Here is a 26,759-nt window from a genome sequence, read left to right on the forward strand (position 1 = left end):
GAGAAACCAGGTTTGGTATCTTAGTGAGGTTTGCGTGAAAGGAAAGCAGGCCTTGCCCTTGGCTCTGCACTTGGGGAGGTGCATTGATATCACATCGGCAGGCGATATTTAAAGGATGACAGAGTTGCGCAGGCTCAGCAACTTTGCCAGTGTTCTACTACTTAAAGACCCTAGATGGTCGGTAGCTTGACACTTTCCACATGCTATCACTCTTACAAGTCTGCCTTTGGCTGTTTATGAAGAAATGTGATTTATTATATGGTGTAGTAGTGCCACCTGTCTTGGGTCCAGTCATGTTTATTTGTAAAAACCTTAGCTCAATCTTGGTAACAGTGACTTGGAGCAATCAGTCTTAAAAAAGAAACAAGTGTAAAGCATTGAGAAGTACCAAAGCAATTGGGTAAGAGAGAAATACGACTCAAGAAATCAGATGCCAATTTATAAAAATAGGTGCTATTTTTATGACTTTATAGACACCAAAATGAACAAAATACACCGAAGGGTTCTGGAGATATAAATATTTGAAGATTCAATAAATCACAGCTTTTTACTTAACCGCAAACAAGCATTGGTAAGAATCACGAAAACAGGACTTGGAAACTTTTACCAAACTTTGTCAAAGTTAAATATGGTCCCTTCCAATTGCTTTACATAACCCTCTCCAGCAGGTAGCAGATCAGCGGGACTAACAAAATCCCAAGGTACAGTTACCTCACAGGAAAGACAGTCTCCAGTCCAGTTCTAGCGTTAAAGGCAACTTGTCATTGACTTCAGTGAAGCAGACCTGATGCAAGGGATGAGGGAGAAGGAAGGAGCTCAAGGATGCTGCAATTGTCATTCGGTGGTGGGGGACTTCCTGGGGTCACCTCTCAGTCCACAAACACAATGAGGTGACTTGGCCACAGATTTTGATGTACCTTGAAATCTGGTTGGAGTCTATCCAAAAACCAGTTCACACTGGTCGACTGGCCTCTGGTGGTGACAAATCCAGCAGTTTTCTTCTTCTGGCAATAACTTTCCTTCTTGGTGACCCAACTGAACTCTGGTGACTTTCCCTGGTCCAGTAGATTTAGATGCAACTTTTGAGCACTGGGAATCAAGCTCCTAGGCTGCACTTCGGTGGCAAGCAATGATCTGGTGATATTGGCTACCAACTTGCCAAGGCAGGCTTGTTCAGCTTTTGTGTTCCTGATTCTGGAACAGGAAGCCAGCAATCTGACTCTTGGAGTCTCTTCTTCTGTCTGGGACCCGAGCAAGTCACCACAGGCACAGTCCTCTCTTTGCTAGACCAAGGAGCAGCAGGTGCAGTTCCGCTTCTGTGCAGCCTCTCTTTGTCATGTCCAGTGTTAGCAGGGCAGTCCTTCTTCGATCTTGTTTTCCACTACAGATGTGATCTGAAGTCTGAGTACCAGGGGTGCCTTCTTGATGCCCAGAAAGTGCCCTTAGGGGATGCGGCGGTGACTAACCAATGGGCTACTTGGATGCCTTCCACCTGATGACAACTTCCTGTGAAGTGTGACATCCAGCTATCCCAGAACACTGTGTTCAGCCCAATCTCAAAATGGCAGCAACCCCTCTTTTGGCTTGTTGAGCTTGGTAGCCCACCCCAGGGGCGTGGCTGCTTGAGGACTACACACCTAAGGGAAAACCAGCCTAACCACTGGTTTCCACTTGTCTGTCCCTGATGCCATCTGATCTATGAATAAAAGGAGCAGCCATTTTCACGTGTGCTTGCCATTTGCTCACCAAAGGCGGCTTTCCCTTTGAAGCTTGCCTTTTGGGTTGACACCCTCCGTGGTGTTTCCTGCCATAAGGAGATACCAGGGACAGCTCCCCTGCAATGGCAGAGGAGCATCGCCCCACTGGCTAAGAGCCAGCAGCAGAAAACTAAAACAATATTTGATTATCGTTTTATTTTTCTACTACAGGCTCAACCAGCATGTGAAGGGAGGGACGGGCTGGGCCATGAGAGGGGGGAGGAGGAGTGGAGTGACCTAAGTGCGCACGTACTGGCCAAACACACCTGTGCACTTAGGTTTCTCCAACCCGGCTGTGTTGCACAGCCAGGGTGGAGAAACTGAACATACCCCATTGCACTGCCTGAGTGGAAAACCAAGCTGCTCAGACCAGTCCTGTTGCTGCTCTCATGCTAAGTTTAGCATGAGAGCAGTGGCAGGTTTGCTGGAGCCTGTGCTGGTGTCCCAGTGAATGCTGAGACACCAGAAGAGCAGCGGAGTGAGGTGGCAGGAGGCAGTGGCAGCAGGAACTGTAAGTGTTTCTTTTTCTTAAATTATTTGTTTCCCCCGTCGCTGTCATCCCCCGCAACCATCTTAAAATTTGTGGCTGCTGCCCCTGGGAGATACCACCTCCTCCCCCAGCAGGCCCTTCATCTCTCTTCCTGGGGGTCATTCACACATCTCCCCAGGAAGCCAGGAGGCTGTCTTGAAATACAGTCTTTGTGTGCAACCGTAAACAGGCACTAAAAACTTTGGGCAGCAAAGTGGCAACTTACTAAAGTTGCTCTCTGCCCACTAATGCCATTCAATTCGATTCAACCACTAAATTGTGTTTAATGCACATATTGTTTTGATACCTTGAAGTATCAATCTGAGTAGTCCCATTCAGAAGTTAGCATTGCTGAGGTGTCAGCAGGTAACTCTGCACTCGCCAATGGGGATATTAGCCTTTCAACAGTAAAAACAACAGTGTGAGGTTTAGATAGCTAGGGGCTCTGAAGGTGCAATTACAGTTCAACCTTTTAATATAATGCGCCCTGCCTTTAGTGATTAGTAAAGAAGCTTTAGAAGTGATTTACAAATATTAAAAAGGAAGGCTTGGGCTTTGTCATGGCTTGAAATGGCAAGGTCGAGTTAGCAGTAAACAACTGCTCTGTCAGCCAGCAATGGCAGGCTGTCATGCTTTTGCTTTGTCACACTCGTAGTGGCACAACTAGTGCTGCAGTCAACGAGAGACACTTTAACTTACAGGCCCTACGTAACCCGGTACCATATACTAGGGACTTACAAGTAAGTCAAGTAATACCAATTGGGGGAAAGGCAATTAAAAATACACTTTTTAAGGGTCAGAGACATGCACTAAGTCCTGTTTAACATGGCTCGGGTATTACAGAGTTGTTGCGCCAGTGTGTATTAGTCAGAATTGGGGTAAGAAGTCAGGGATAGACCTGCAAAAAGTCTGTTATCTTGCACTCTTTTTTAAAATAATTTAATGTGTGTGTCTGCACCACCTTTGCTTGAGACTGGTCCATGCACCCACTGTTCTTTCCATGAAAAGTGTTTGTGATGTGACAGTTCTGTGCTCTCCTGTATCGTGACCATGTACTGCGGTTTGTCTCAGGCAGGCAGAGTGAGTCAATGAGAGTTTTGAGAAGAGTAGGTAGCTCTCGGATTTGTTTTAATCACCTGTCTTTCCTTTCTCTTCCTCTTGCAGGCCTGCCTAGCCCTCCTGCCCTGTTGCAAACAAGGTAAAAATAAGCTCCTTATACTGATTTGCATGCCTTTCACCTCTACAGCTGACTTGCTTTCTTAGTGCTTCTGAGGAGGAGACACTGGCTAATAGCCCCCTTTCCAAGCTGGCTGCCAGTGGATCCAATTTAACCATTTGCTTCCTAGTTCTAATAATGTTGCCCCTCATATTATCCAGTAGGATTCTTCATCCTGTGATTGAGACACTCTTTCTATTCCCTTTACCTGATGGAACCACACGCTCCCTAGTGGAAGTGGTCTTGAGGCAAGCACTACCCAATAGGACCCTTTCCTGATGTAATGGTCTTGCTTCTGGCATCAACCGATAGGACTCTTTGTGTTTTCTTTGTTGGCCAAGATGAGGTATAGACCGGAAATAAATGGATGTGCTGTTGCAGTGCCACAATAGCCATCGGACAAGTTTACTGCATATCGTGATTATCCAGTGTAAATATAGATATATATGCTTTAAAAAAAACTCAATAAAGAAAACTTAAAAAAAAAAACATGGGACTTTTCCCCTTGTAAGTGAAGCAGTCTTGTTACCCAAAAAGGACCTGATTGTCAGATATGAGGACACAGGGTGACAAGATTTAACCATTACTGCTGAAATTTCCACAAATAATATCTCCTATTACAAGTTAAACCCCAAGAAATGTAGACATTAAGTTTAGCACAAACCTTGGAAGGCGGGGTCTGGCAGGTGCAGAGGACTGGGGACAGAGGACTGGGGGGCTGGACTGCAATACAGCCCATTCCCTAGTCATTTTTACCGGAATATTGATATTCTGCCACTTTCAACCCAATCATATTTAGCCTCACCAAACCAAATGAAGTGGTTGTAGGAAGTTGGCTCTATATGTGCTATTTCAAAGTAAGGAATAGCATGCACAGAGTCCAAGGGTTCCCCTTAGAGGTAAGATAGTGGCAAAAAGAGATAATACTAATGCTCTATTTTGTGGTAGTGTGGTCGAGCAGTAGGCTTATCAAAGGAGTAGTGTTAAGCATTTGTTGTACATACACACAGCCAATAAATGAGGAACACACACTCAGAGACAAATCCAGCCAATAGGTTTTTGTTATAGAAAAATATCTTTTCTTAGTTTATTTTAAGAACCACAGGTTCAAATTCTACATGTAATATCTCATTTGAAAGGTATTGCAGGTAAGTACTTTAGGAACTTTGAATAATTACAGTAGCATATATACTTTTCACATAAAACACAAATAGCTGTTTTAAAAGTGGACACAGTGCAATTTTCACAGTTCCTGGGGGAGGTAAAGTATTGTTATTTTTAGCAGGTAAGTAAATCACTTACAGGTCTCAGTTTTGGGTCCAAGGTAGCCCACCGTTGGGGGTTCAGAGCAACCCCAAAGTTACCACACCAGCAGCTCAGGGCCGGTCAGGTGCAGAGGTCAAAGAGGTGCCCAAAACACATAGGCTTCAATGGAGAGAAGGGGGTGCCCCGGTTCCAGTCTGCCAGCAGGTAAGTACCCGCGTCTTCGGAGGGCAGACCAGGGGGGTTTTGTAGGGCACCGGGGGGGACACAAGTCCACACAAAAATTACACCCTCAGCAGCGCGGGGGCGGCCGGGTGCAGTGTGCAAACAAGCGTCGGGTTCTCTGTAGGTTTCAATGGGAGACCAAGGGGTCTCTTCAGCGGTGCAGGCAGGCAAGGGGAGGGCTCCTCGGGGTAGCCACCACCTGGGCAAGGGAGAGGGCCTCCTGGGGGTCACTCCTGCACAGAAGTTCCGTTCCTTCAGGTGCTGGGGGCTGCGGGTGCAGGGTCTTTTCCAACCGTCGGGACTTTAGGTTCAGGCAGTCGCGGTCAGGGGGAGCCTCGGGATTCCCTCTGCAGGCGTCGCTGTGGGGGTTCAGGGGGGACAACTTTGGTTACTCACGGTCTCTGAGTTGCCGGAGGGTCCTCCCTGAGGTGTTGGTTCTCCACCAGTCGAGTCGGGGTCGCCGGGTGCAGTGTTGCAAGTCTCACGCTTCTTGCGGGGATTTGCAGGGGTCTTAAAATCTGCTCCTCTGTAACAAAGTTGCAGTTCTTTTGGAGCAGTGCCGCTGTCCTCGGGAGTTTCTTGTCTTTCTTTGAAGCAGGGCAGTCCTCTGAGGATTTAGGGGTCGCTGGTCCTTGGGAAAGCGTCGCTGGAGCAGGTTTCTTTAGAAGGCAGGAGACAGGCCGGTAGGTCTGGGGCCAAAGCAGTTGGTGTCTTCTTTCTTCTTCTGCAGGGGTTTTTCAGCTCAGCAGTCCTCTTCTTCTTGTAAGTTGCAGGAATCTAAATTCTTAGGTTCAGGGAAGCCCTTAAATACTAAATTTAAGGGCGTATTTAGGTCTGGGGGGGTTAGTAGCCAATGGCTACTAGCCCTGAGGGTGGGTACACCCTCTTTGTGCCTCCTCCCAAGGGGAGGGGGTCACATCCCTAATCCTATTGGGGGAATCCTCCATCTGCAAGATGGAGGATTTCTAAAAGTTAGAGTCACTTCAGCTCAGGACACCTTAGGGGCTGTCCTGACTGGTCAGTGACTCCTCCTTGTTATTCTCATTATTTTCTCCGGCCTTGCTGCCAAAAGTGGGGGCCGTGGCCGGAGGGGGCGGGCAACTCCACTAGCTGGAGTGTCCTGCGGTGCTGGAACAAAGGGGTGAGCCTTTGAGGCCTTTGAGGCTCACCGCCAGGTGTTACAGCTCCTGCCTGGGGGAGGTGTTAGCATCTCCACCCAGTGCAGGCTTTGTTACTGGCCTCAGAGTGACAAAGGCACTCTCCCCATGGGGCCAGCAACATGTCTCTAGTGTGGCAGGCTGCTGGAACCAGTCAGCCTACACAGATAGTTGGATACAGTTTCAGGGGGCACCTCTAAGGTGCCCTCTGGGGTGTGTTTCACAATAAAATGTACACTGGCATCAGTGTGCATTTATTGTGCTGAGAAGTTTGATACCAAACTTCCCAGTTTTCAGTGTAGCCAAGTTCGTGTTTGACAGACTCCCAGACCATATACTCTTATGGCTACCCTGCACTTACAATGTCTAAGGTTTGGCTTAGACACTGTAGGGGCACAGTGCTCATGCACTGGTGCCCTCACCTATGGTATAGTGCACCCTGCCTTAGGGCTGTAAGGCCTGCTAGAGGGGTGACTTACCTATACTTGCATAGGCAGTGAGAGGTTGGCATGGCACCCTGAGGGGAGTGCCATGTCGACTTACTCATTTTGTTCTCACTAGCACACACAAGCTGGCAAGCAGTGTGTCTGTGCTGAGTGAGGGGTCTCCAGGGTGGCATAAGACATGCTGCAGCCCTTAGAGACCTTCCCTGGCATCAGGGCCCTGGGTACCAGAGGTACCAGTTACAAGGGACTTACCTGGATGCCAAGGTGTGCCAATTGTGGATACAAAAGTACAGGTTAGGGAAAGAACACTGGTGCTGGGGCCTGGTTAGCAGGCCTCAGCACACTTTCAATTCAAAACATAGCATCAGCAAAGGCAAAAAGTCAGGGGGTAAACATGCCAAGGAGGCATTTCCTTACACATTCCCCCCACCCCCCAAACGAAAGAGGATGAGACTAACCTATCCCAAGAGAGTCTTCATTTTCTAAGTGGAAGAACCTGGAAAGGCCATCTGCATTGGCATGGGCAGTCCCAGGTCTGTGTTCCACTATAAAGTCCATTCCCTGTAGGGAGATGGACCACCTCAACAGTTTTGGATTTTCACCTTTCATTTGCATCAGCCATCTGAGAGGTCTGTGGTCAGTTTGAACTAAGAAGTGAGTCCCAAAGAGGTATGGTCTCAGCTTCTTCAGGGACCAAACCACAGCAAAGGCCTCCCTCTCAATGGCACTCCAACGCTGCTCCCTGGGGAGTAACCTCCTGCTAATGAAAGCAACAGGCTGGTCAAGGCCATCATCATTTGTTTGGGACAAAACTGCCCCTATCCCATGTTCAGAGGCATCTGTTTGCACAATGAATTGCTTGGAGTAATCTGGAGCTTTTAGAACTGGTGCTGTGCACATAGCTTGCTTCAGGGTGTCAAAGGCCTGTTGGCATTCTACAGTCCAGTTTACCTTCTTGGGCATTTTCTTGGAGGTGAGTTCTGTGAGGGCTGTCACAATGGATCCATATCCCTTCACAAACCTCCTATAGTACCCAGTCAAGCCAAGGAATGCCCTGACTTGAGTCTGGGTTTTTGGAGCTGCCCAGTCCAGAATAGTCTGGATCTTAGGCTGGAGTGGCTGAACTTGGCCTCCACCTACAAGGTGTCCCAAGTAAACCACAGTTCCCTGCCCTATCTGGCATTTGGATGCCTTGATAGAGAGGCCTGCTGATTGCAAAGCCTTCAAAACCTTCTTCAGGTGGACCAGGTGATCCTGCCAGTTGGAGCTAAAGACAGCAATATCATCAAGATAAGCTGCACTAAAGGACTCCAAGCTAGCAAGGACTTGATTCACCAACCTTTGGAAGGTGGCAGGGGCATTCTTTAAACCAAAGGGCATAACAGTAAACTGATAATGCCCATCAGGTGTGGAGAATGCTGTTTTCTGTTTTGCTCCAGGTGCCATTTTGATTTGCCAGTGCCCTGCTGTTAAGTCAAAGGTACTTAAGAATTTGTCAGCACCTAATTTGTCAATCAGCTCGTCAGCTCTAGGAATGGGATGGGCATCTGTCTTGGTGACAGAATTAAGTCCTCTGTAGTCCACACAAAACCTCATCTCTCTCTTTCCATCTTTGGTGTGAGGTTTGGGGACTAAGACCACTGGGCTAGCCCAGGGGCTGTCAGAGTGCTCAATTACTCCCAATTCCAGCATCTTGTGGACTTCCACTTTGATGCTTTCCTTAACTTGATCAGACTGTCTGAAGATTTTGTTTTTGACAGGCATGCTGTCTCCTGTGTCCACATCATGGGTACACAGGTGTGTCTGACCAGGGGTTAGGGAAAAGAGCTCCGCAAACTGTTGCAGGACCTTCCTACAGTCAGATTGCTGTTGGCTAGAGAGGGTGTCTGAGTAGATCACTCCATCAACTGAGCCATCTTTAGGGTCTGATGAGAGGAGATCAGGGAGAGGCTCACTCTCAGCTTCCTGGTCCTCATCTGTTACCATCAACAGATTCACATCAGCCCTATCATGGAAGAGCTTAAGGCGGTTCACATGGATCACCCTCTTGGGGCTCCTGCTAGTGCCCAGGTCCACCAGGTAGGTGACCTGACTCTTCCTCTCTAGCACTGGGTAAGAGCCACTCCATTTGTCCTGGAGTGCCCTGGGAGCCACAGGCTCCAAAACCCAAACTTTCTGCCCTGGTTGAAATTCAACCAGTGCAGCCTTTTGGTCATACCAAAACGTCTGGAGCTGTTGGCTGGCCTCAAGGTTTTTACTTGCCTTTTCCATGTACTCTGCCATCCTTGAGCGAAGGCCAAGTACATAGTCCACTATGTCTTGTTTAGGCTCATGAAGAGGTCTCTCCCAGCCTTCTTTAACAAGAGCAAGTGGTCCCCTTACAGGGTGGCCAAACAGAAGTTCAAAGGGTGAGAACCCTACTCCCTTCTGAGGCACCTCTCTGTAAGCGAAAAGCAGACATGGCAGGAGGACATCCCATCTCCTTTTGAGTTTTTCTGGGAGCCCCATGATCATGCCCTTTAATGTCTTGTTGAATCTCTCAACAAGGCCATTAGTTTGTGGATGATATGGTGTAGTGAACTTATAAGTCACTCCACACTCATTCCACATGTGTTTCAGGTATGCTGACATGAAGTTGGTACTTCTGTCAGACACCACCTCCTTAGGGAAGCCCACTCTGGTAAAGATACCAATGAGGGCCTTGGCTACTGCAGGGGCAGTAGTCGACCTAAGGGAATAGCTTCAGGATACCTAGTAGCATGATCCACTACTACTAGGATGTACATATTTCCTGAGGCTGTGGGAGGTTCAAGTGGACCCACTATGTCCACACCCACTCTTTCAAAGGGGACCCCCACCACTGGAAGTGGAATGAGGGGGACCTTTGGATGTCCACCTGTCTTGCCACTGGCTTGACAGGTGGTACAGGAGGTGCAAAACTCCTTAACCTTCTGGGACATGTTGGGCCAGTAGAAGTGGTTGACTAACCTCTCCCACGTCTTGGTTTGTCCCAAATGCCCAGCAAGGGGAATATCATGGGCTAAGGTCAGAATAAACTCTCTGAACCCCTGAGGCACTACCACTCTCCTAGTGGCACCAGGTTTGGGATCTCTTGCCTCAGTGTACAGGAGTCCATCTTCCCAATAGACCCTATGTGTTCCAGTTTTCTGGCCTTTGGACTCTTCAGCAGCTTGCTGCCTAAGGCCTTAAAGAGAGGGACAGGTTTCTTGTCCCTTACACAACTCTTCCCTTGAGGGTCCCCCTGGGCCCAAGAGCTCAACCTGATAAGGTTCCAGCTCCATAGGCTCAGTTCCCTAAAAGGGCAGAACTTCTTCCTGAGAAGAGAGGTTCTCTTTTTCTTGTTGTGTTGCAGCTGGTTTCCCAGCTGACTTTCCTTTTCTCTTGGTAGGCTGGGCCTTTCTTCCAGACTCCAGCTCTACTCTTTCACCCTGTGCCTTGCACTGTGCCCTTGTCTTGACACACACCAGTTCAGGGATACCCAGCATGGCTGCATGGGTTTTCAGTTCTACCTCAGCCCATGCTGAGGACTCCAGGTCATTTCCAAGCAAACAGTCTACTGGGATATTTGAGGACACCACCACCTGTTTCAGGCCATTGACCCTTCCCCACTCTAAAGTTACCATTGCCATGGGATGTACTTTAGTTTGATTGTCAGCATTGGTGACTGGATAGGTTTGTCCAGTCAGGTATTGGCCAGGGGAAACCAGTTTCTCTGTCACCACAGTGACACTGTCACCTGTATCCCTCAGGCCCTCTACACTTGTCCCATTAATTAAGAGCTGCTGCCTGTATTTTTGCATGTTAGGGGGCCAGGCAGCCAGTGTGGCTAAATCCACCCCACCCTCAGAGACTAATGTAGCTTCAGTGTGACACCTGATTTGCTCTGGGCACACTGTTGATCCCACTTGGAGACTAGCCATTCCAGTGTTAGGAAGTTGGCTCTGTATGTGCTATTTCAAAGTAAGGAATAGCATGCACAGAGTCCAAGGGTTCCCCTTAGAGGTAAGATAGGGGCAAAAAGAGATAATACTAATGCTCTATTTTGTGGTAGTGTGGTCGAGCAGTAGGCTTATCAAAGGAGTAGTGTTAAGCATTTGTTGTACATACACACAGGCAATAAATGAGAAACACACACTGTAGGAAGTTGGCTCTGTATGTGCTATTTCAAAGTAAGGAATAGCATGCACAGAGTCCAAGGGTTCCCCTTAGAGGTAAAATAGTGGTAAAAATAGATAATACTAATGCTCTATTTTGTGGTAGTGTGGTCGAGCAGTAGGCTTATCCAAGGAGTAGTGTTAAGCATTTGTTGTACATACACATAGACAATAAATGAGGTACACACACTCAGAGACAAATCCAGCCAATAGGTTTTGTTATAGAAAAATATCTTTTCTTAGTTTATTTTAAGAACCACAGGTTCAAATTCTACATGTAATATCTCATTCGAAAGGTATTGCAGGTAAGTACTTTAGGAACTTCAAATCATCAAAATTGCATGTATACTTTTCAAGTTATTCACAAATAGCTATTTTAAAAGTGGACACTTAGTGCAATTTTCACAGTTCCTAGGGGAGGTAAGTATTTGTTAGGTTAACCAGGTAAGTAAGACACTTACAGGGCTTAGTTCTTGGTCCAAGGTAGCCCACCGTTGGGGGTTCAGAGCAACCCCAAAGTCACCACACCAGCAGCTCAGGGCCGGTCAGGTGCAGAGTCCAAAGTGGTGCCCAAAACACATAGGCTAGAATGGAGAGAAGGGGGTGCCCCGGTTCCGGTCTGCTTGCAGGTAAGTACCCGCGTCTTCGGAGGGCAGACCAGGGGGGTTTTGTAGGGCACCGGGGGGGACACAAGCCCACACAGAAATTTCACCCTCAGCAGCGCGGGGGCGGCCGGGTGCAGTGTAGAAACAAGCGTCGGGTTCGCAATGTTAGTCTATGAGAGATCTCGGGATCTCTTCAGCGCTGCAGGCAGGCAAGGAGGGGGTTCCTCGGGGAAACCTCCACTTGGGCAAGGGAGAGGGACTCCTGGGGGTCACTTCTCCAGTGAAAGTCCGGTCCTTCAGGTCCTGGGGGCTGCGGGTGCAGGGTCTCTCCCAGGCGTCGGGACTTTGGATTCAAAGAGTCGCGGTCAGGGGAAGCCTCGGGATTCCCTCTGCAGGCGGCGCTGTGGGGGCTCAGGGGGGACAGGTTTTGGTACTCACAGTATCAGAGTAGTCCTGGGGTCCCTCCTGAGGTGTTGGATCTCCACCAGCCGAGTCGGGGTCGCCGGGTGCAGTGTTGCAAGTCTCACGCTTCTTGCGGGGAGCTTGCAGGGTTCTTTCAAGGCTGCTGGAAACAAAGTTGCAGCCTTTCTTGGAGCAGGTCCGCTGTCCTCGGGAGTTTCTTGTCTTTTCGAAGCAGGGGCAGTCCTCAGAGGATGTCGAGGTCGCTGGTCCCTTTGGAAGGCGTCGCTGGAGCAGGATCTTTGGAAGGCAGGAGACAGGCCGGTGAGTTTCTGGAGCCAAGGCAGTTGTCGTCTTCTGGTCTTCCTCTGCAGGGGTTTTCAGCTAGGCAGTCCTTCTTCTTGTAGTTGCAGGAATCTAATTTTCTAGGGTTCAGGGTAGCCCTTAAATACTAAATTTAAGGGCGTGTTTAGGTCTGGGGGGTTAGTAGCCAATGGCTACTAGCCCTGAGGGTGGGTACACCCTCTTTGTGCCTCCTCCCAAGGGGAGGGGGTCACAATCCTAACCCTATTGGGGGAATCCTCCATCTGCAAGATGGAGGATTTCTAAAAGTTAGAGTCACTTCAGCTCAGGACACCTTAGGGGCTGTCCTGACTGGCCAGTGACTCCTCCTTGTTGCTTTCTTTGTTCCCTCCAGCCTTGCCGCCAAAAGTGGGGGCCGTGGCCGGAGGGGGCGGGCAACTCCACTAAGCTGGAGTGCCCTGCTGGGCTGTGACAAAGGGGTGAGCCTTTGAGGCTCACCGCCAGGTGTCACAGCTCCTGCCTGGGGGAGGTGTTAGCATCTCCACCCAGTGCAGGCTTTGTTACTGGCCTCAGAGTGACAAAGGCACTCTCCCCATGGGGCCAGCAACATGTCTCTGGTGTGGCAGGCTGCTGGAACTAGTCAGCCTACACAGACAGTCGGTTAAGTTTCAGGGGGCACCTCTAAGGTGCCCTCTGTGGTGTATTTTACAATAAAATGTACACTGGCATCAGTGTGCATTTATTGTGCTGAGAAGTTTGATACCAAACTTCCCAGTTTTCAGTGTAGCCATTATGGTGCTGTGGAGTTCGTGTTTGACAGACTCCCAGACCATATACTCTTATGGCTACCCTGCACTTACAATGTCTAAGGTTTTGTTTAGACACTGTAGGGGTACCATGCTCATGCACTGGTACCCTCACCTATGGTATAGTGCACCCTGCCTTAGGGCTGTAAGGCCTGCTAGAGGGGTGTCTTACCTATACTGCATAGGCAGTGAGAGGCTGGCATGGCACCCTGAGGGGAGTGCCATGTCGACTTACTCGTTTTGTCCTCACTAGCACACACAAGCTGGCAAGCAGTGTGTCTGTGCTGAGTGAGAGGTCTCCAGGGTGGCATAAGACATGCTGCAGCCCTTAGAGACCTTCCTTGGCATCAGGGCCCTTGGTACTAGAAGTACCAGTTACAAGGGACTTATCTGGATGCCAGGGTCTGCCAATTGTGGATACAAAAGTACAGGTTAGGGAAAGAACACTGGTGCTGGGGCCTGGTTAGCAGGCCTCAGCACACTTTCAATTGTAAACATAGCATCAGCAAAGGCAAAAAGTCAGGGGGCAACCATGCCAAGGAGGCATTTCCTTACACAACCCCCCCCCAAACGAAAGAGGATGAGACTAACCTTTCCCAAGAGAGTCTTCATTTTCTAAGTGGAAGAACCTGGAAAGGCCATCTGCATTGGCATGGGCAGTCCCAGGTCTGTGTTCCACTATAAAGTCCATTCCCTGTAGGGAGATGGACCACCTCAACAGTTTAGGATTTTCACCTTTCATTTGCATCAGCCATTTGAGAGGTCTGTCGTCAGTTTGAACTAGGAAGTGAGTCCCAAAGAGGTATGGTCTCAGCTTCTTCAGGGACCAAACCACAGCAAAGGCCTCCCTCTCAATGGCACTCCAACGCTGCTCCCTGGGGAGTAACCTCCTGCTAATGAAAGCAACAGGCTGGTCAAGGCCATCATCATTTGTTTGGGACAAAACTGCCCCTATCCCATGTTCAGAGGCATCAGTCTGCACAATGAACTGCTTAGAGTAATCTGGAGCTTTTAGAACTGGTGCTGAGCACATTGCCTGTTTCAGGGTGTCAAAGGCCTGTTGGCATTCCACAGTCCAGTTCACTTTCTTGGGCATTTTCTTGGAGGTGAGTTCAGTGAGGGCTGTCACAATGGATCCATATCCCTTCACAAACCTCCTGTAATACCCAGTCAAGCCAAGGAATGCCCTGACTTGAGTCTGGGTTTTTGGAGCTACCCAGTCCAGAATAGTCTGGATCTTGGGTTGGAGTGGCTGAACTTGGCCTCCACCTACAAGGTGGCCCAAGTAAACCACAGTTCCGTGCCCTATCTGGCATTTGGATGCCTTGATAGAGAGGCCTGCAGATTGCAGAGCCTTCAAAACCTTCTTCAGGTGGACCAGGTGATCCTGCCAGGTGGAGCTAAAGACAGCAATATCATCAAGATAAGCTGTGCTAAAGGACTCCAAGCCAGCAAGGACTTGATTCACCAACCTTTGGAAGGTGGCAGGGGCATTCTTTAAACCAAAGGGCATAACAGTAAACTGATAATGCCCATCAGGTGTGGAGAATGCTGTTTTCTCTTTTGCTCCAGGTGCCATTTTTATTTGCCAGTACCCTGCTGTCAAGTCAAAGGTACTTAAGAATTTGGCAGCACCTAATTTATCTATGAGCTCATCAGCTCTTGGAATTGGATGAGCATCTGTCTTGGTGACAGAATTGAGCCCTCTGTAGTCCACACAAAACCTCATCTCTTTCTTTCCATCTTTGGTGTGAGGTTTGGGGACTAAGACCACTGGGCTAGCCCAGGGGCTGTCAGAGCGCTCAATTACTCCCAATTCCAGCATCTTGTGGACTTCCACCTTGATGCTTTCCTTAACATGGTCAGACTGTCTAAAGATTTTGTTTTTGACAGGCATGCTGTCTCCTGTGTCCACATCATGGGTACACAGGTGTGTCTGACCAGGGGTTAAGGAGAAAAGTTCAGGAAACTGTTGTAGGACTCTCCTACAATCAGCTTGCTGTTGGCCAGAGAGGGTGTCTGAGTAGATCACTCCATCTACTGTGCCATCTTTTGGGTCTGATGACAGAAGATCAGGGAGAGGTTCACTCTCTGCCTCCTGATCCTCATCTGTTACCATCAACAGATTCACATCAGCCCTGTCATGGAAGAGCTTAAGGCGGTTCACATGGATCACCCTCTTGGGGCTCCTGCTTGTGCCCAGGTCCACCAGGTAGGTGACCTGACTCTTCCTTTCTAGCACTGGGTAAGGGCCACTCCATTTGTCCTGGAGTGCCCTGGGAGCCACAGGCTCCAGAACCCAGACTTTCTGCCCTGGTTGGAACTCAACCAGTGCAGCCTTTTGGTCATACCAAAACTTCTGGAGCTGTTGGCTGGCCTCAAGGTTTTTGGTTGCCTTTTCCATGTACTCTGCCATTCTAGAGCGAAGGCCAAGTACATAGTCCACTATGTCTTGTTTAGGCTCATGGAGAGGTCTCTCCCAGCCTTCTTTAACAAGAGCAAGTGGTCCCCTTACAGGATGACCAAACAGAAGTTCAAAGGGTGAGAATCCTACTCCCTTCTGTGGCACCTCTCTGTAAGCGAAAAGCAGACATGGCAAGAGGACATCCCATCTCCTTTTGAGTTTTTCTGGGAGCCCCATGATCATGCCTTTTAATGTCTTGTTGAATCTCTCAACCAAGCCATTAGTTTGTGGGTGGTATGGTGTAGTGAATTTATAAGTCACTCCACACTCATTCCACATATGTTTCAGGTATGCTGACATGAAGTTGGTACCTCTGTCAGACACCACCTCCTTAGGGAAACCCACTCTGGTAAAGATACCAATGAGGGCCTTGGCTACTGCAGGGGCAGTAGTCGACCTAAGGGGAATAGCTTCAGGATACCTGGTAGCATGATCCACTACTACCAGGATATACATATTTCCTGAGGCTGTGGGAGGTTCCAGTGGACCAACTATGTCCACACCCACTCTTTCAAAGGGGACCCCCACCACTGGAAGTGGAATGAGGGGGGCCTTTGGGTGCCCACCTGTCTTACCACTGGCTTGACAGGTGGGGCAGGAGAGGCAAAACTCCTTAACCATGTTGGACATATTGGGCCAGTAGAAGTGGTTGACTAACCTCTCCCACGTCTTGGTTTGTCCCAAATGTCCAGCAAGGGGAATGTCATGGGCCAATGTTAGGATGAACTTCCTGAACAGCTGAGGCACTACCACTCTCCTAGTGGCACCAGGTTTGGGGTCTCTGGCCTCAGTGTACAGGAGTCCATCTTCCCAATAGACCCTATGTGTTCCATTTTTCTTGCCCTTGGACTCTTCAGCAGCTTGCTGCCTAAGGCCTTCAAGAGAGGGACAGGTTTCTTGTCCCTTACACAGCTCCTCCCTTGAGGGTCCCCCTGGGCCTAAGAGCTCAACCTGATAAGGTTCAAGCTCCAAAGGCTCAGTTCCCTCAGAGGGCAGAACTTCTTCCTGAGAAGAGAGGTTCCCTTTCTTTTGCTGTGTTGCAGTTGGTTTCCCAACTGACTTTCCTGTTCTCTTGGTAGGCTGGGCCATTCTTCCAGACTCCAGCTCTACTTGTTCACCCTGTGCCTTGCATTGTGCTCTTGTTTTCACACACACCAGTTCAGGGATACCCAGCATTGCTGCATGGGTTTTTAGTTCTACCTCAGCCCATGCTGAGGACTCCAGGTCATTTCCAAGCAGACAGTCCACTGGGATATTTGAGGAGACCACCACCTGTTTCAGGCCATTGACCCCTCCCCATTCTAAAGTAACCATTGCCATGGGATGTACTTTTCTCTGATTGTCAGCGTTGGTGACTGTGTAAGTTTTTCCAGTCAGGTATTGGCCAGGGGAAACCAGTTTCTCTGTCACCATGGTGACACTGGCACCTGTATCCCTCAGGCCCTGTATTCTAGTCCCATTAATTAAGAGTTGCTGTCTGTATTTTTGCATGTTAGGCGGCCAGACAGTTAGTGTGGCTAAATCCACCCCACCCTCAGAAACTAGAGTAGCTTCAGTGTGGACCCTGATTTGCTCTGGGCACACTGTTGATCCCACTTGGAGACTAGCCATACCAGTGTTACCTGGATGGGAGTTTGGAGTGGAACCTTTCTTGGGACAGGCCTTGTCTCCAGTTTGGTGTCCATGCTGTTTACAGCTATGACACCAGGCCTTTTTGGGATCAAAGTTTTTACCCTTGTACCCATTGTTTTGTGAAGAGGCTCTGGGCCCACCCTCCTGTGCAGGTTTTTGGGGGCCTGTAGAAGACTCTTTACTATTTTTAGTTTTGGTTGTCTCATCACCCTTCCCCTGGGGAGTCTTTGTGACCCCTTTCTTTTGGTCACCCCCTGTTGAAGTCTTGGACACCCTTGTCTTGACCCAATGGTCCGCCTTCTTTCCCAATTCTTGGGGAGAAATTGGTCCTAGGTCTACCAGATGCTGATGCAGTTTATCATTGAAACAATTACTTAACAGGTGTTCTTTCACAAATAAATTGTACAGCCCATCATAATTACTTACACCACTGCCTTGAATCCAACCATGTAGTGTTTTCACTGAGTAGTCAACAAAGTCAACCCAGGTCTGGCTCGAGGATTTTTGAGCCCCCCTGAATCTAATCCTATACTCCTCAGTGGAGAATCCAAAGCCCTCAATCAGGGTACCCTTCATGAGGTCATAAGATTCTGCATCTTTTCCAGAGAGTGTGAGGAGTCTATCCCTACACTTTCCAGTGAACATTTCCCAAAGGAGAGCACCCCAGTGAGATCTGTTCACTTTTCTGGTTACACAAGCCCTCTCAAAAGCTGTGAACCATTTGGTGATGTCATCACCATCTTCATATTTTGTCACAATCCCTTTGGGGATTTTTAACATGTCAGGAGAATCTCTGACCCTATTTATATTGCTGCCACCAATGATGGGTCCTAGGCCCATCTCTTGTCTTTCCCTTTCTATGGCTAGGAGCTGTCTCTCTAAAGCCAATCTTTTGGCCATCCTGGCTAACAGGAGGTCATCTTCACTGAGAGCATCCTCAGTGATTTCAGAAATGTGGGACCCTCCTGTGAGGGACTCACCATTTCTGACTAACACAGTTGGAGACAGGACTTGAGGGGTCCTGTTCTCCCTATTTAGGACTGGAGGAGGGACATTGGCCTCCAAGTCACTAATTTCTTCCTCTGTGATGTCATCATCAGAGGGGTTGGCTTTTTCAAACTCTGCCAACAGCTCCTGGAGCTGAATTTTGGTAGGTCTGGAGCCAATGGTTATTTTTTTGATATTACAGAGAGACCTTAGCTCCCTCATCTTAAGATGGAGGTAAGGTGTGGTGTCGAGTTCCACCACATTCATCTCTGTATCAGACATTATTTTGCTAAAAGTTGGAAGACTTTTTAAAGAATCTAAAACTGTTTCTAGAATCTAATTTCAAACTTTTAACAAACTTTTAAACTCTAAAAGAAAATGCTAAACAGGAACTTAACACACAAGGCCCTAGCAGGACTTTTAAGAATTTAGAAAAATTTCAAATTGCAAAAATGAATTTCTAATGACAATTTTGGAATTTGTCGTGTGATCAGGTATTGGCTGAGTAGTCCAGCAAATGCAAAGTCTTGTACCCCACCGCTGATCCACCAATGTAGGAAGTTGGCTCTGTATGTGCTATTTCAAAGTAAGGAATAGCATGCACAGAGTCCAAGGGTTCCCCTTAGAGGTAAAATAGTGGTAAAAATAGATAATACTAATGCTCTATTTTGTGGTAGTGTGGTCGAGCAGTAGGCTTATCCAAGGAGTAGTGTTAAGCATTTGTTGTACATACACATAGACAATAAATGAGGTACACACACTCAGAGACAAATCCAGCCAATAGGTTTTGTTATAGAAAAATATCTTTTCTTAGTTTATTTTAAGAACCACAGGTTCAAATTCTACATGTAATATCTCATTCGAAAGGTATTGCAGGTAAGTACTTTAGGAACTTCAAATCATCAAAATTGCATGTATACTTTTCAAGTTATTCACAAATAGCTATTTTAAAAGTGGACACAGTGCAATTTTCACAGTTCCTAGGGGAGGTAAGTATTTGTTAGGTTAACCAGGTAAGTAAGACACTTACAGGGCTTAGTTCTTGGTCCAAGGTAGCCCACCGTTGGGGGTTCAGAGCAACCCCAAAGTCACCACACCAGCAGCTCAGGGCCGGTCAGGTGCAGAGTCCAAAGTGGTGCCCAAAACACATAGGCTAGAATGGAGAGAAGGGGGTGCCCCGGTTCCGGTCTGCTTGCAGGTAAGTACCCGCGTCTTCGGAGGGCAGACCAGGGGGGTTTTGTAGGGCACCGGGGGGGACACAAGCCCACACAGAAATTTCACCCTCAGCAGCGCGGGGGCGGCCGGGTGCAGTGTAGAAACAAGCGTCGGGTTCGCAATGTTAGTCTATGAGAGATCTCGGGATCTCTTCAGCGCTGCAGGCAGGCAAGGAGGGGGTTCCTCGGGGAAACCTCCACTTGGGCAAGGGAGAGGGACTCCTGGGGGTCACTTCTCCAGTGAAAGTCCGGTCCTTCAGGTCCTGGGGGCTGCGGGTGCAGGGTCTCTCCCAGGCGTCGGGACTTTGGATTCAAAGAGTCGCGGTCAGGGGAAGCCTCGGGATTCCCTCTGCAGGCGGCGCTGTGGGGGCTCAGGGGGGACAGGTTTTGGTACTCACAGTATCAGAGTAGTCCTGGGGTCCCTCCTGAGGTGTTGGATCTCCACCAGCCGAGTCGGGGTCGCCGGGTGCAGTGTTGCAAGTCTCACGCTTCTTGCGGGGAGCTTGCAGGGTTCTTTCAAGGCTGCTGGAAACAAAGTTGCAGCCTTTCTTGGAGCAGGTCCGCTGTCCTCGGGAGTTTCTTGTCTTTTCGAAGCAGGGGCAGTCCTCAGAGGATGTCGAGGTCGCTGGTCCCTTTGGAAGGCGTCGCTGGAGCAGGATCTTTGGAAGGCAGGAGACAGGCCGGTGAGTTTCTGGAGCCAAGGCAGTTGTCGTCTTCTGGTCTTCCTCTGCAGGGGTTTTCAGCTAGGCAGTCCTTCTTCTTGTAGTTGCAGGAATCTAATTTTCTAGGGTTCAGGGTAGCCCTTAAATACTAAATTTAAGGGCGTGTTTAGGTCTGGGGGGTTAGTAGCCAATGGCTACTAGCCCTGAGGGTGGGTACACCCTCTTTGTGCCTCCTCCCAAGGGGAGGGGGTCACAATCCTAACCCTATTGGGGGAATCCTCCATCTGCAAGATGGAGGATTTCTAAAAGTTAGAGTCACTTCAGCTCAGGACACCTTAGGGGCTGTCCTGACTGGCCAGTGACTCCTCCTTGTTGCTTTCTTTGTTCCCTCCAGCCTTGCCGCCAAAAGTGGGGGCCGTGGCCGGAGGGGGCGGGCAACTCCACTAAGCTGGAGTGCCCTGCTGGGCTGTGACAAAGGGGTGAGCCTTTGAGGCTCACCGCCAGGTGTCACAGCTCCTGCCTGGGGGAGGTGTTAGCATCTCCACCCAGTGCAGGCTTTGTTACTGGCCTCAGAGTGACAAAGGCACTCTCCCCATGGGGCCAGCAACATGTCTCTGGTGTGGCAGGCTGCTGGAACTAGTCAGCCTACACAGACAGTCGGTTAAGTTTCAGGGGGCACCTCTAAGGTGCCCTCTGTGGTGTATTTTACAATAAAATGTACACTGGCATCAGTGTGCATTTATTGTGCTGAGAAGTTTGATACCAAACTTCCCAGTTTTCAGTGTAGCCATTATGGTGCTGTGGAGTTCGTGTTTGACAGACTCCCAGACCATATACTCTTATGGCTACCCTGCACTTACAATGTCTAAGGTTTTGTTTAGACACTGTAGGGGTACCATGCTCATGCACTGGTACCCTCACCTATGGTATAGTGCACCCTGCCTTAGGGCTGTAAGGCCTGCTAGAGGGGTGTCTTACCTATACTGCATAGGCAGTGAGAGGCTGGCATGGCACCCTGAGGGGAGTGCCATGTCGACTTACTCGTTTTGTCCTCACTAGCACACACAAGCTGGCAAGCAGTGTGTCTGTGCTGAGTGAGAGGTCTCCAGGGTGGCATAAGACATGCTGCAGCCCTTAGAGACCTTCCTTGGCATCAGGGCCCTTGGTACTAGAAGTACCAGTTACAAGGGACTTATCTGGATGCCAGGGTCTGCCAATTGTGGATACAAAAGTACAGGTTAGGGAAAGAACACTGGTGCTGGGGCCTGGTTAGCAGGCCTCAGCACACTTTCAATTGTAAACATAGCATCAGCAAAGGCAAAAAGTCAGGGGGCAACCATGCCAAGGAGGCATTTCCTTACACACACTCAGAGACAAATCCAGCCAATAGGTTTTTGTTATAGAAAAATATCTTTTCTTAGTTTATTTTAAGAACCACAGGTTCAAATTCTACATGTAATATCTCATTTGAAAGGTATTGCAGGTAAGTACTTTAGGAACTTTGAATAATTACAGTAGCATATATACTTTTCACATAAAACACAAATAGCTGTTTTAAAAGTGGACACAGTGCAATTTTCACAGTTCCTGGGGGAGGTAAAGTATTGTTATTTTTAGCAGGTAAGTAAATCACTTACAGGTCTCAGTTTTGGGTCCAAGGTAGCCCACCGTTGGGGGTTCAGAGCAACCCCAAAGTTACCACACCAGCAGCTCAGGGCCGGTCAGGTGCAGAGGTCAAAGAGGTGCCCAAAACACATAGGCTTCAATGGAGAGAAGGGGGTGCCCCGGTTCCAGTCTGCCAGCAGGTAAGTACCCGCGTCTTCGGAGGGAAGACCAGGGGGGTTTTGAAGGGCACCGGGGGGGACGCAAGTCCACACAAAAAGTACACCCTCAGCAGCGCGGGGCGGCCGGGTGCAGTGTGCAAACAAGCGTCGGGTTCTCTAGGTTTCAATGGGAGACCAAGGGGTCTCTTCAGCGGTGCAGGCAGGCAAGGGGGGGGGGCTCCTCGGGGTAGCCACCACCTGGGCAAGGGAGAGGGCCTCCTGGGGGTCACTCCTGCACAGAAGTTCCGTTCCTTCAGGTGCTGGGGGCTGCGGGTGCAGGGTCTTTTCCAGCCGTCGGGACTTTAGGTTCAGGCAGTCGCGGTCAGGGGGGTTAGGGGGGACAACTTTGGTTACTCACGGTCTCAGAGTCGCCGGAGGGTCCTCCCTGAGGTGTTGGTTCTCCACCAGTCGAGTCGGGGTCGCCGGGTGCAGTGTTGCAAGTCTCACGCTTCTTGCGGGGATTTGCAGGGGTCTTTAAATCTGCTCCTCTGTAACAAAGTTGCAGTTCTTTTGGAGCAGTGCCGCTGTCCTCGGGAGTTTCTTGTCTTTCTTTGAAGCAGGGCAGTCCTCTGAGGATTCAGGGGTCGCTGGTCCTTGGGAAAGCGTCGCTGGAGCAGGTTTCTTTAGAAGGCAGGAGACAGGCCGGTAGGTCTGGGGCCAAAGCAGTTGGTGTCTTCTTTCTTCTTCTGCAGGGGTTTTTCAGCTCAGCAGTCCTCTTCTTCTTGTACGTTGCAGGAATCTAAATTCTTAGGTTCAGGGAAGCCCTTAAATACTAAATTTAAGGGCGTGTTTAGGTCTGGGGGGTTAGTAGCCAATGGCTACTAGCCCTGAGGGTGGGTACACACTCTTTGTGCCTCCTCCCAAGGGGAGGGGGTCACATCCCTAATCCTATTGGGGGAATCCTCCATCTGAAAGATGGAGGATTTCTAAAAGTTAGAGTCACTTCAGCTCAGGACACCTTAGGGGCTGTCCTGACTGGTCAGTGACTCCTCCTTGTTATTCTCATTATTTTCTCCGGCCTTGCTGCCAAAAGTGGGGGCCGTGGCCGGAGGGGGCGGGCAACTCCACTAGCTGGAGTGTCCTGCGGTGCTGGAACAAAGGGGTGAGCCTTTGAGGCTCACCGCCAGGTGTTACAGCTCCTGCCTGGGGGAGGTGTTAGCATCTCCACCCAGTGCAGGCTTTGTTACTGACAAAGGCACTCTCCCCATGGGGCCAGCAACATGTCTCTAGTGTGGCAGGCTGCTGGAACCAGTCAGCCTACACAGATAGTTGGATACAGTTTCAGGGGGCACCTCTAAGGTGCCCTCTGGGGTGTATGTTACAATAAAATGTACACTGGCATCAGTGTGCATTTATTGTGCTGAGAAGTTTGATACCAAACTTCCCAGTTTTCAGTGTAGCCATTATGGTGCTGTGGAGTTCGTGTATGACAGACTCCCAGACCATATACTCTTATGGCTACCCTGCACTTACAATGTCTAAGGTTTTGCTTAGACATTGTAGTGGCACAGTGCTCATGCACTGGTGCCCTCACCTATGGTATAGTGCACCCTGCCTTAGGGCTGTAAGGCCTGCTAGAGGGGTGACTTATCTATACTGCATAGGCAGTGTGAGGTTGGCATGGCACCCTGAGGGGAGTGCCATGTCGACTTACTCGTTTTGTCCTCACCAGCACACACAAGCTGGCAAGTAGTGTGTCTGTGCTGAGTGAGGGGTCCCCAGGGTGGCATAAGACATGCTGCAGCCCTTAGAGACCTTCCCTGGCATCAGGGCCCTTGGTACCAGGGGTACCAGTTACAAGGGACTTACCTGGATGCCAGGGTGTGCCAATTGTGAAAACAAAAGTACAGGTTAGGGAAAGAACACTGGTGCTGGGGCCTGGTTAGCAGGCCTCAGCACACTTTCAAATCAAAACATAGCATCAGCAAAGGCAAAAAGTCAGGGGGTAACCATGCCAAGGAGGCATTTCCTTACAAAGTATATGACACGCTGGTCAGTGGTCTGCAAGAGAGCTGCCATTTTAACTGACACATGACTGCAAATTCTGACACGAGGAGAAACTCGATGAGGAAAACACATTTTATTGTCTTTACAATGGCGCCCTCTGTATGCAAATTGTGAAGACAATGAAAAAGGCAAAGAGCACACGCTATTATTATTCAACCAGACACCTATGTACAAAGCTGGCATCAAAGCAGGCATATCAGTGTGGATTCCGGCGCATATGTGATCATTTAACAGGAAACCACCACACACCCCACAAGAGATAAAGAAGCAACAATAGTCAATACACCTCGGCGGGACATTTTAAAAGGGGCAAAACGTTTCTTAGTCCATAGAGTTGTAAAATAGTTCTGCCTTGATTCATTTGCAAGTCGCTTGAATGGGTCAGGCATTAACAGTGAATGTGCAAGACATAGGCCCTCATGACCCTGGCGGACGGCGGTAATATGGTGGAAAGTACAGCCAACTGGCTGTCTGTACTTTCCACCATATTATGACATTGGCGGTTTGGCACTCTGATGGCAGTGTTGTGTGAAATCACAGCTCTTGCTGCCAACTTTGCCCATTAAGATTGATTTTGTGGCCAGCATTGGCAAATAGGTCTTGTCTGCCTCTTATGACAAGCCAGTGTTTTAACGTAGACCCCTTGCTCGGTCATTCTAGTCTTGCTAATGCTGCCTTTCAGCTCCCTAACCCCAAGTCACTGTGATTAGTACCCTTCTTGTACCCTTGATACCCAGAAGTCCCATTGCCCGTTAGATCCCTGGCCATGTGATGTACATCATAGTTTCATCTTGACCAGTTATGCCACCTCTTGCTGTGATTGGCCACCACTTGCTACCTCCCATGTAAGAAAATGGCCTACAAATGCCCTTGTGGTTCGTTTCCTGCCCAGTATACTATGTTCCTCTGATTGGCCCTCTTTTATACCCTCTTTTATACCAATGTTGCCCAGTAGGCCTCTCTTTATGTAATTAGCGGCCCTTCCTGCCAGCATTGTCCTGTGATTGGTGCCTTCTTTCTGCTAAAGATTCTCAGTGTGCTCCTCTTTCTCATCTGCTCCACCAACTCCCACAGGTCGCATGGTTGGGTTTAAGGAGGATCACTACATGCTACGTCAGAGTCTTATGTCCTCGGACCACTTGGATACGCCCATGGTGAGGACTGGCTCGCTCAAGGGCAGAGACGTTGTGTCTTGGAAGGTCAATAACAATACTCACAAGCCTGCTGTGCCAGCGTCTTCTTTGAACCCCAAGGACCTCAGTAAGTGTCACTCTTCTTCGCTCCCTGTTTTTAAGTGTGTGTGTTGTGTTGTGTGTATGTGTGTGTCACCAGTTAAGTGTACCATTCCTTAGAGACTGGCTTAGACCTAGTGCAATACTTCTCTAATGGGGTCTAACTCTTGCTCTCTTTTTCTTTCCCTCTTTTACACACTCTCTCTGTTTTATCCCTTCTCTTTATCTTTTTGTGAGTGTGTGTTCTTCCGTTTCACCAGTTGAGTGCACTATTACTTAGAGATTGGCTGTTTCTCACAAGGCTTTAGTTTCATACTACTCTAATGCTGTCTATCTCTCGCCCTCATTCTTACTCCTTCTCTCTCTCTGTCTCTGTTTCTCTTTTTATGTTATCTGGGTGTTCAGCATCTAAAAACTGAATGTTTGGGCATCTTTGATTAAGTTTGAAAAATGTTGAATTACATTTAAATCACTTTTGCTGTGCTTCATGTTGGTTTATACTATGTGAACTCGTAAACTTGTTAATGGCAAGCAAACATATTACTTATTTTTTTAACTTTTTGCAGTGGCTAGCCTTTGGCAGAACACGTATTTTCTTAATGTCGTTTTTTTCATGTGAACATTTTGCTACAAAATAATAAAATTACCGAATAATGTATTGGGGGTTCTAGAGTTTCTTCAGTTGGTTAAATATCATTCTATCCGTCACACCTTGATTTGAGGAATAGCCTCATATATTTACATAATGCAGTGACAGCTGCGATGCATACGCTCCCTGAAATACATTGATCATTGAATAAACTCCCAATAATCCTATATTATCGGGCTTACTGTGAGTGAATTAGGTGCAATTACTGTTCACACACACACAAAAAACAGAGTTGTCCTCTGGACAAAAGCTCACTCTCAACAGGTTGCAGTGGAACTCATCAGGGCATTTAATCAAGTGATCAGGTGCCTGCAATCATTTGCTCAACCCAAGCATTTGGCCTGTGACCAAGGACGAGATGTCTGAAATGCGTAAGGCCTGGAAAATGTGTAAAGAATTCTTTGAATGTTACTGGCTTTGCTGCTTTCCAAAATATACTGTAACCTGTTGAGAGTGCGCTTTTGTCCAGAGCACATCTTTGTTTGGCGCGTATATATATATATATATATATATATATATATATATATATATATATTCACATGTACCAAATCTGACCCTATATGCAAAAAAACATAAGAGAATTGAGAAGTTCTATGTTGCAAATATACCCCCATGTTAATCAACAGTGATATTGCTTCCTGCTTTCTTGTATCTTTTCACTGGAACGTAGAAAGGGCTGGACACACTCCAGTACTTCTTGAGCATCGGGTCAGCAAATTACATGATGCACATTGAAGTGAGGATAATCATGTATATTTTAAACTATAATCTTTCATATTTGATGCCAGAATATAGCACAGCAATAGGCACATGCTTTGCAAATGCTAACTATTATTAACTCCTACATGGGGTGGTGGGAGTGCATCCCAGTTTGACACATTGATTAGTGTCTATAAACATGGGATGACCTCCTACAGATTTTGAAAGACACTTGGGAGCTGGATGAGGTTGGACAAGCACAGTTGGAATTAGATATTAATTTATTTAAAGAGCAGAACTGGTGTTGCATTTTGGACATCAACGTTAAAATAAGGGGTCCCAAAGTGGAAACAATGTTGTCTTGGTCATTACATGCATTTGGCTACCTTCCAAAGGTTACACCGTGGAATATCCCCATGAAGAGCACGATGATGATGATGCTATGGAAGCAAAAAACAAAACAAGCATGATATGGCATCGACAAGCCAAGAGAAACTGAAGTCAATGAA

The 26,759-nt window shown here is 48.4% G+C and overlaps 1 protein-coding gene across 5 annotated transcripts in view; it reads left to right on the top strand.

Moving 5' to 3' along the window:
* The window catches only part of ITGB4 (integrin subunit beta 4), a 330,473-nt gene that overhangs the window by 175,627 nt on the left and 128,087 nt on the right, over positions 1 to 26,759 (top strand). For all 5 annotated transcript variants that reach the window (XM_069200167.1, XM_069200166.1, XM_069200168.1 and 2 more), the window contains exons 19-20: positions 3,451 to 3,484; positions 24,745 to 24,930. In XM_069200167.1, coding sequence (XP_069056268.1) covers positions 3,451 to 3,484; positions 24,745 to 24,930 — 220 coding nt within the window. The remainder of the gene's footprint in view (positions 1 to 3,450; positions 3,485 to 24,744; positions 24,931 to 26,759) is intronic.

The sequence above is a fragment of the Pleurodeles waltl genome, chromosome 7 (assembly GCF_031143425.1).
Source record: "Pleurodeles waltl isolate 20211129_DDA chromosome 7, aPleWal1.hap1.20221129, whole genome shotgun sequence".
Taxonomy (NCBI): Eukaryota; Metazoa; Chordata; class Amphibia; order Caudata; family Salamandridae; genus Pleurodeles; species Pleurodeles waltl.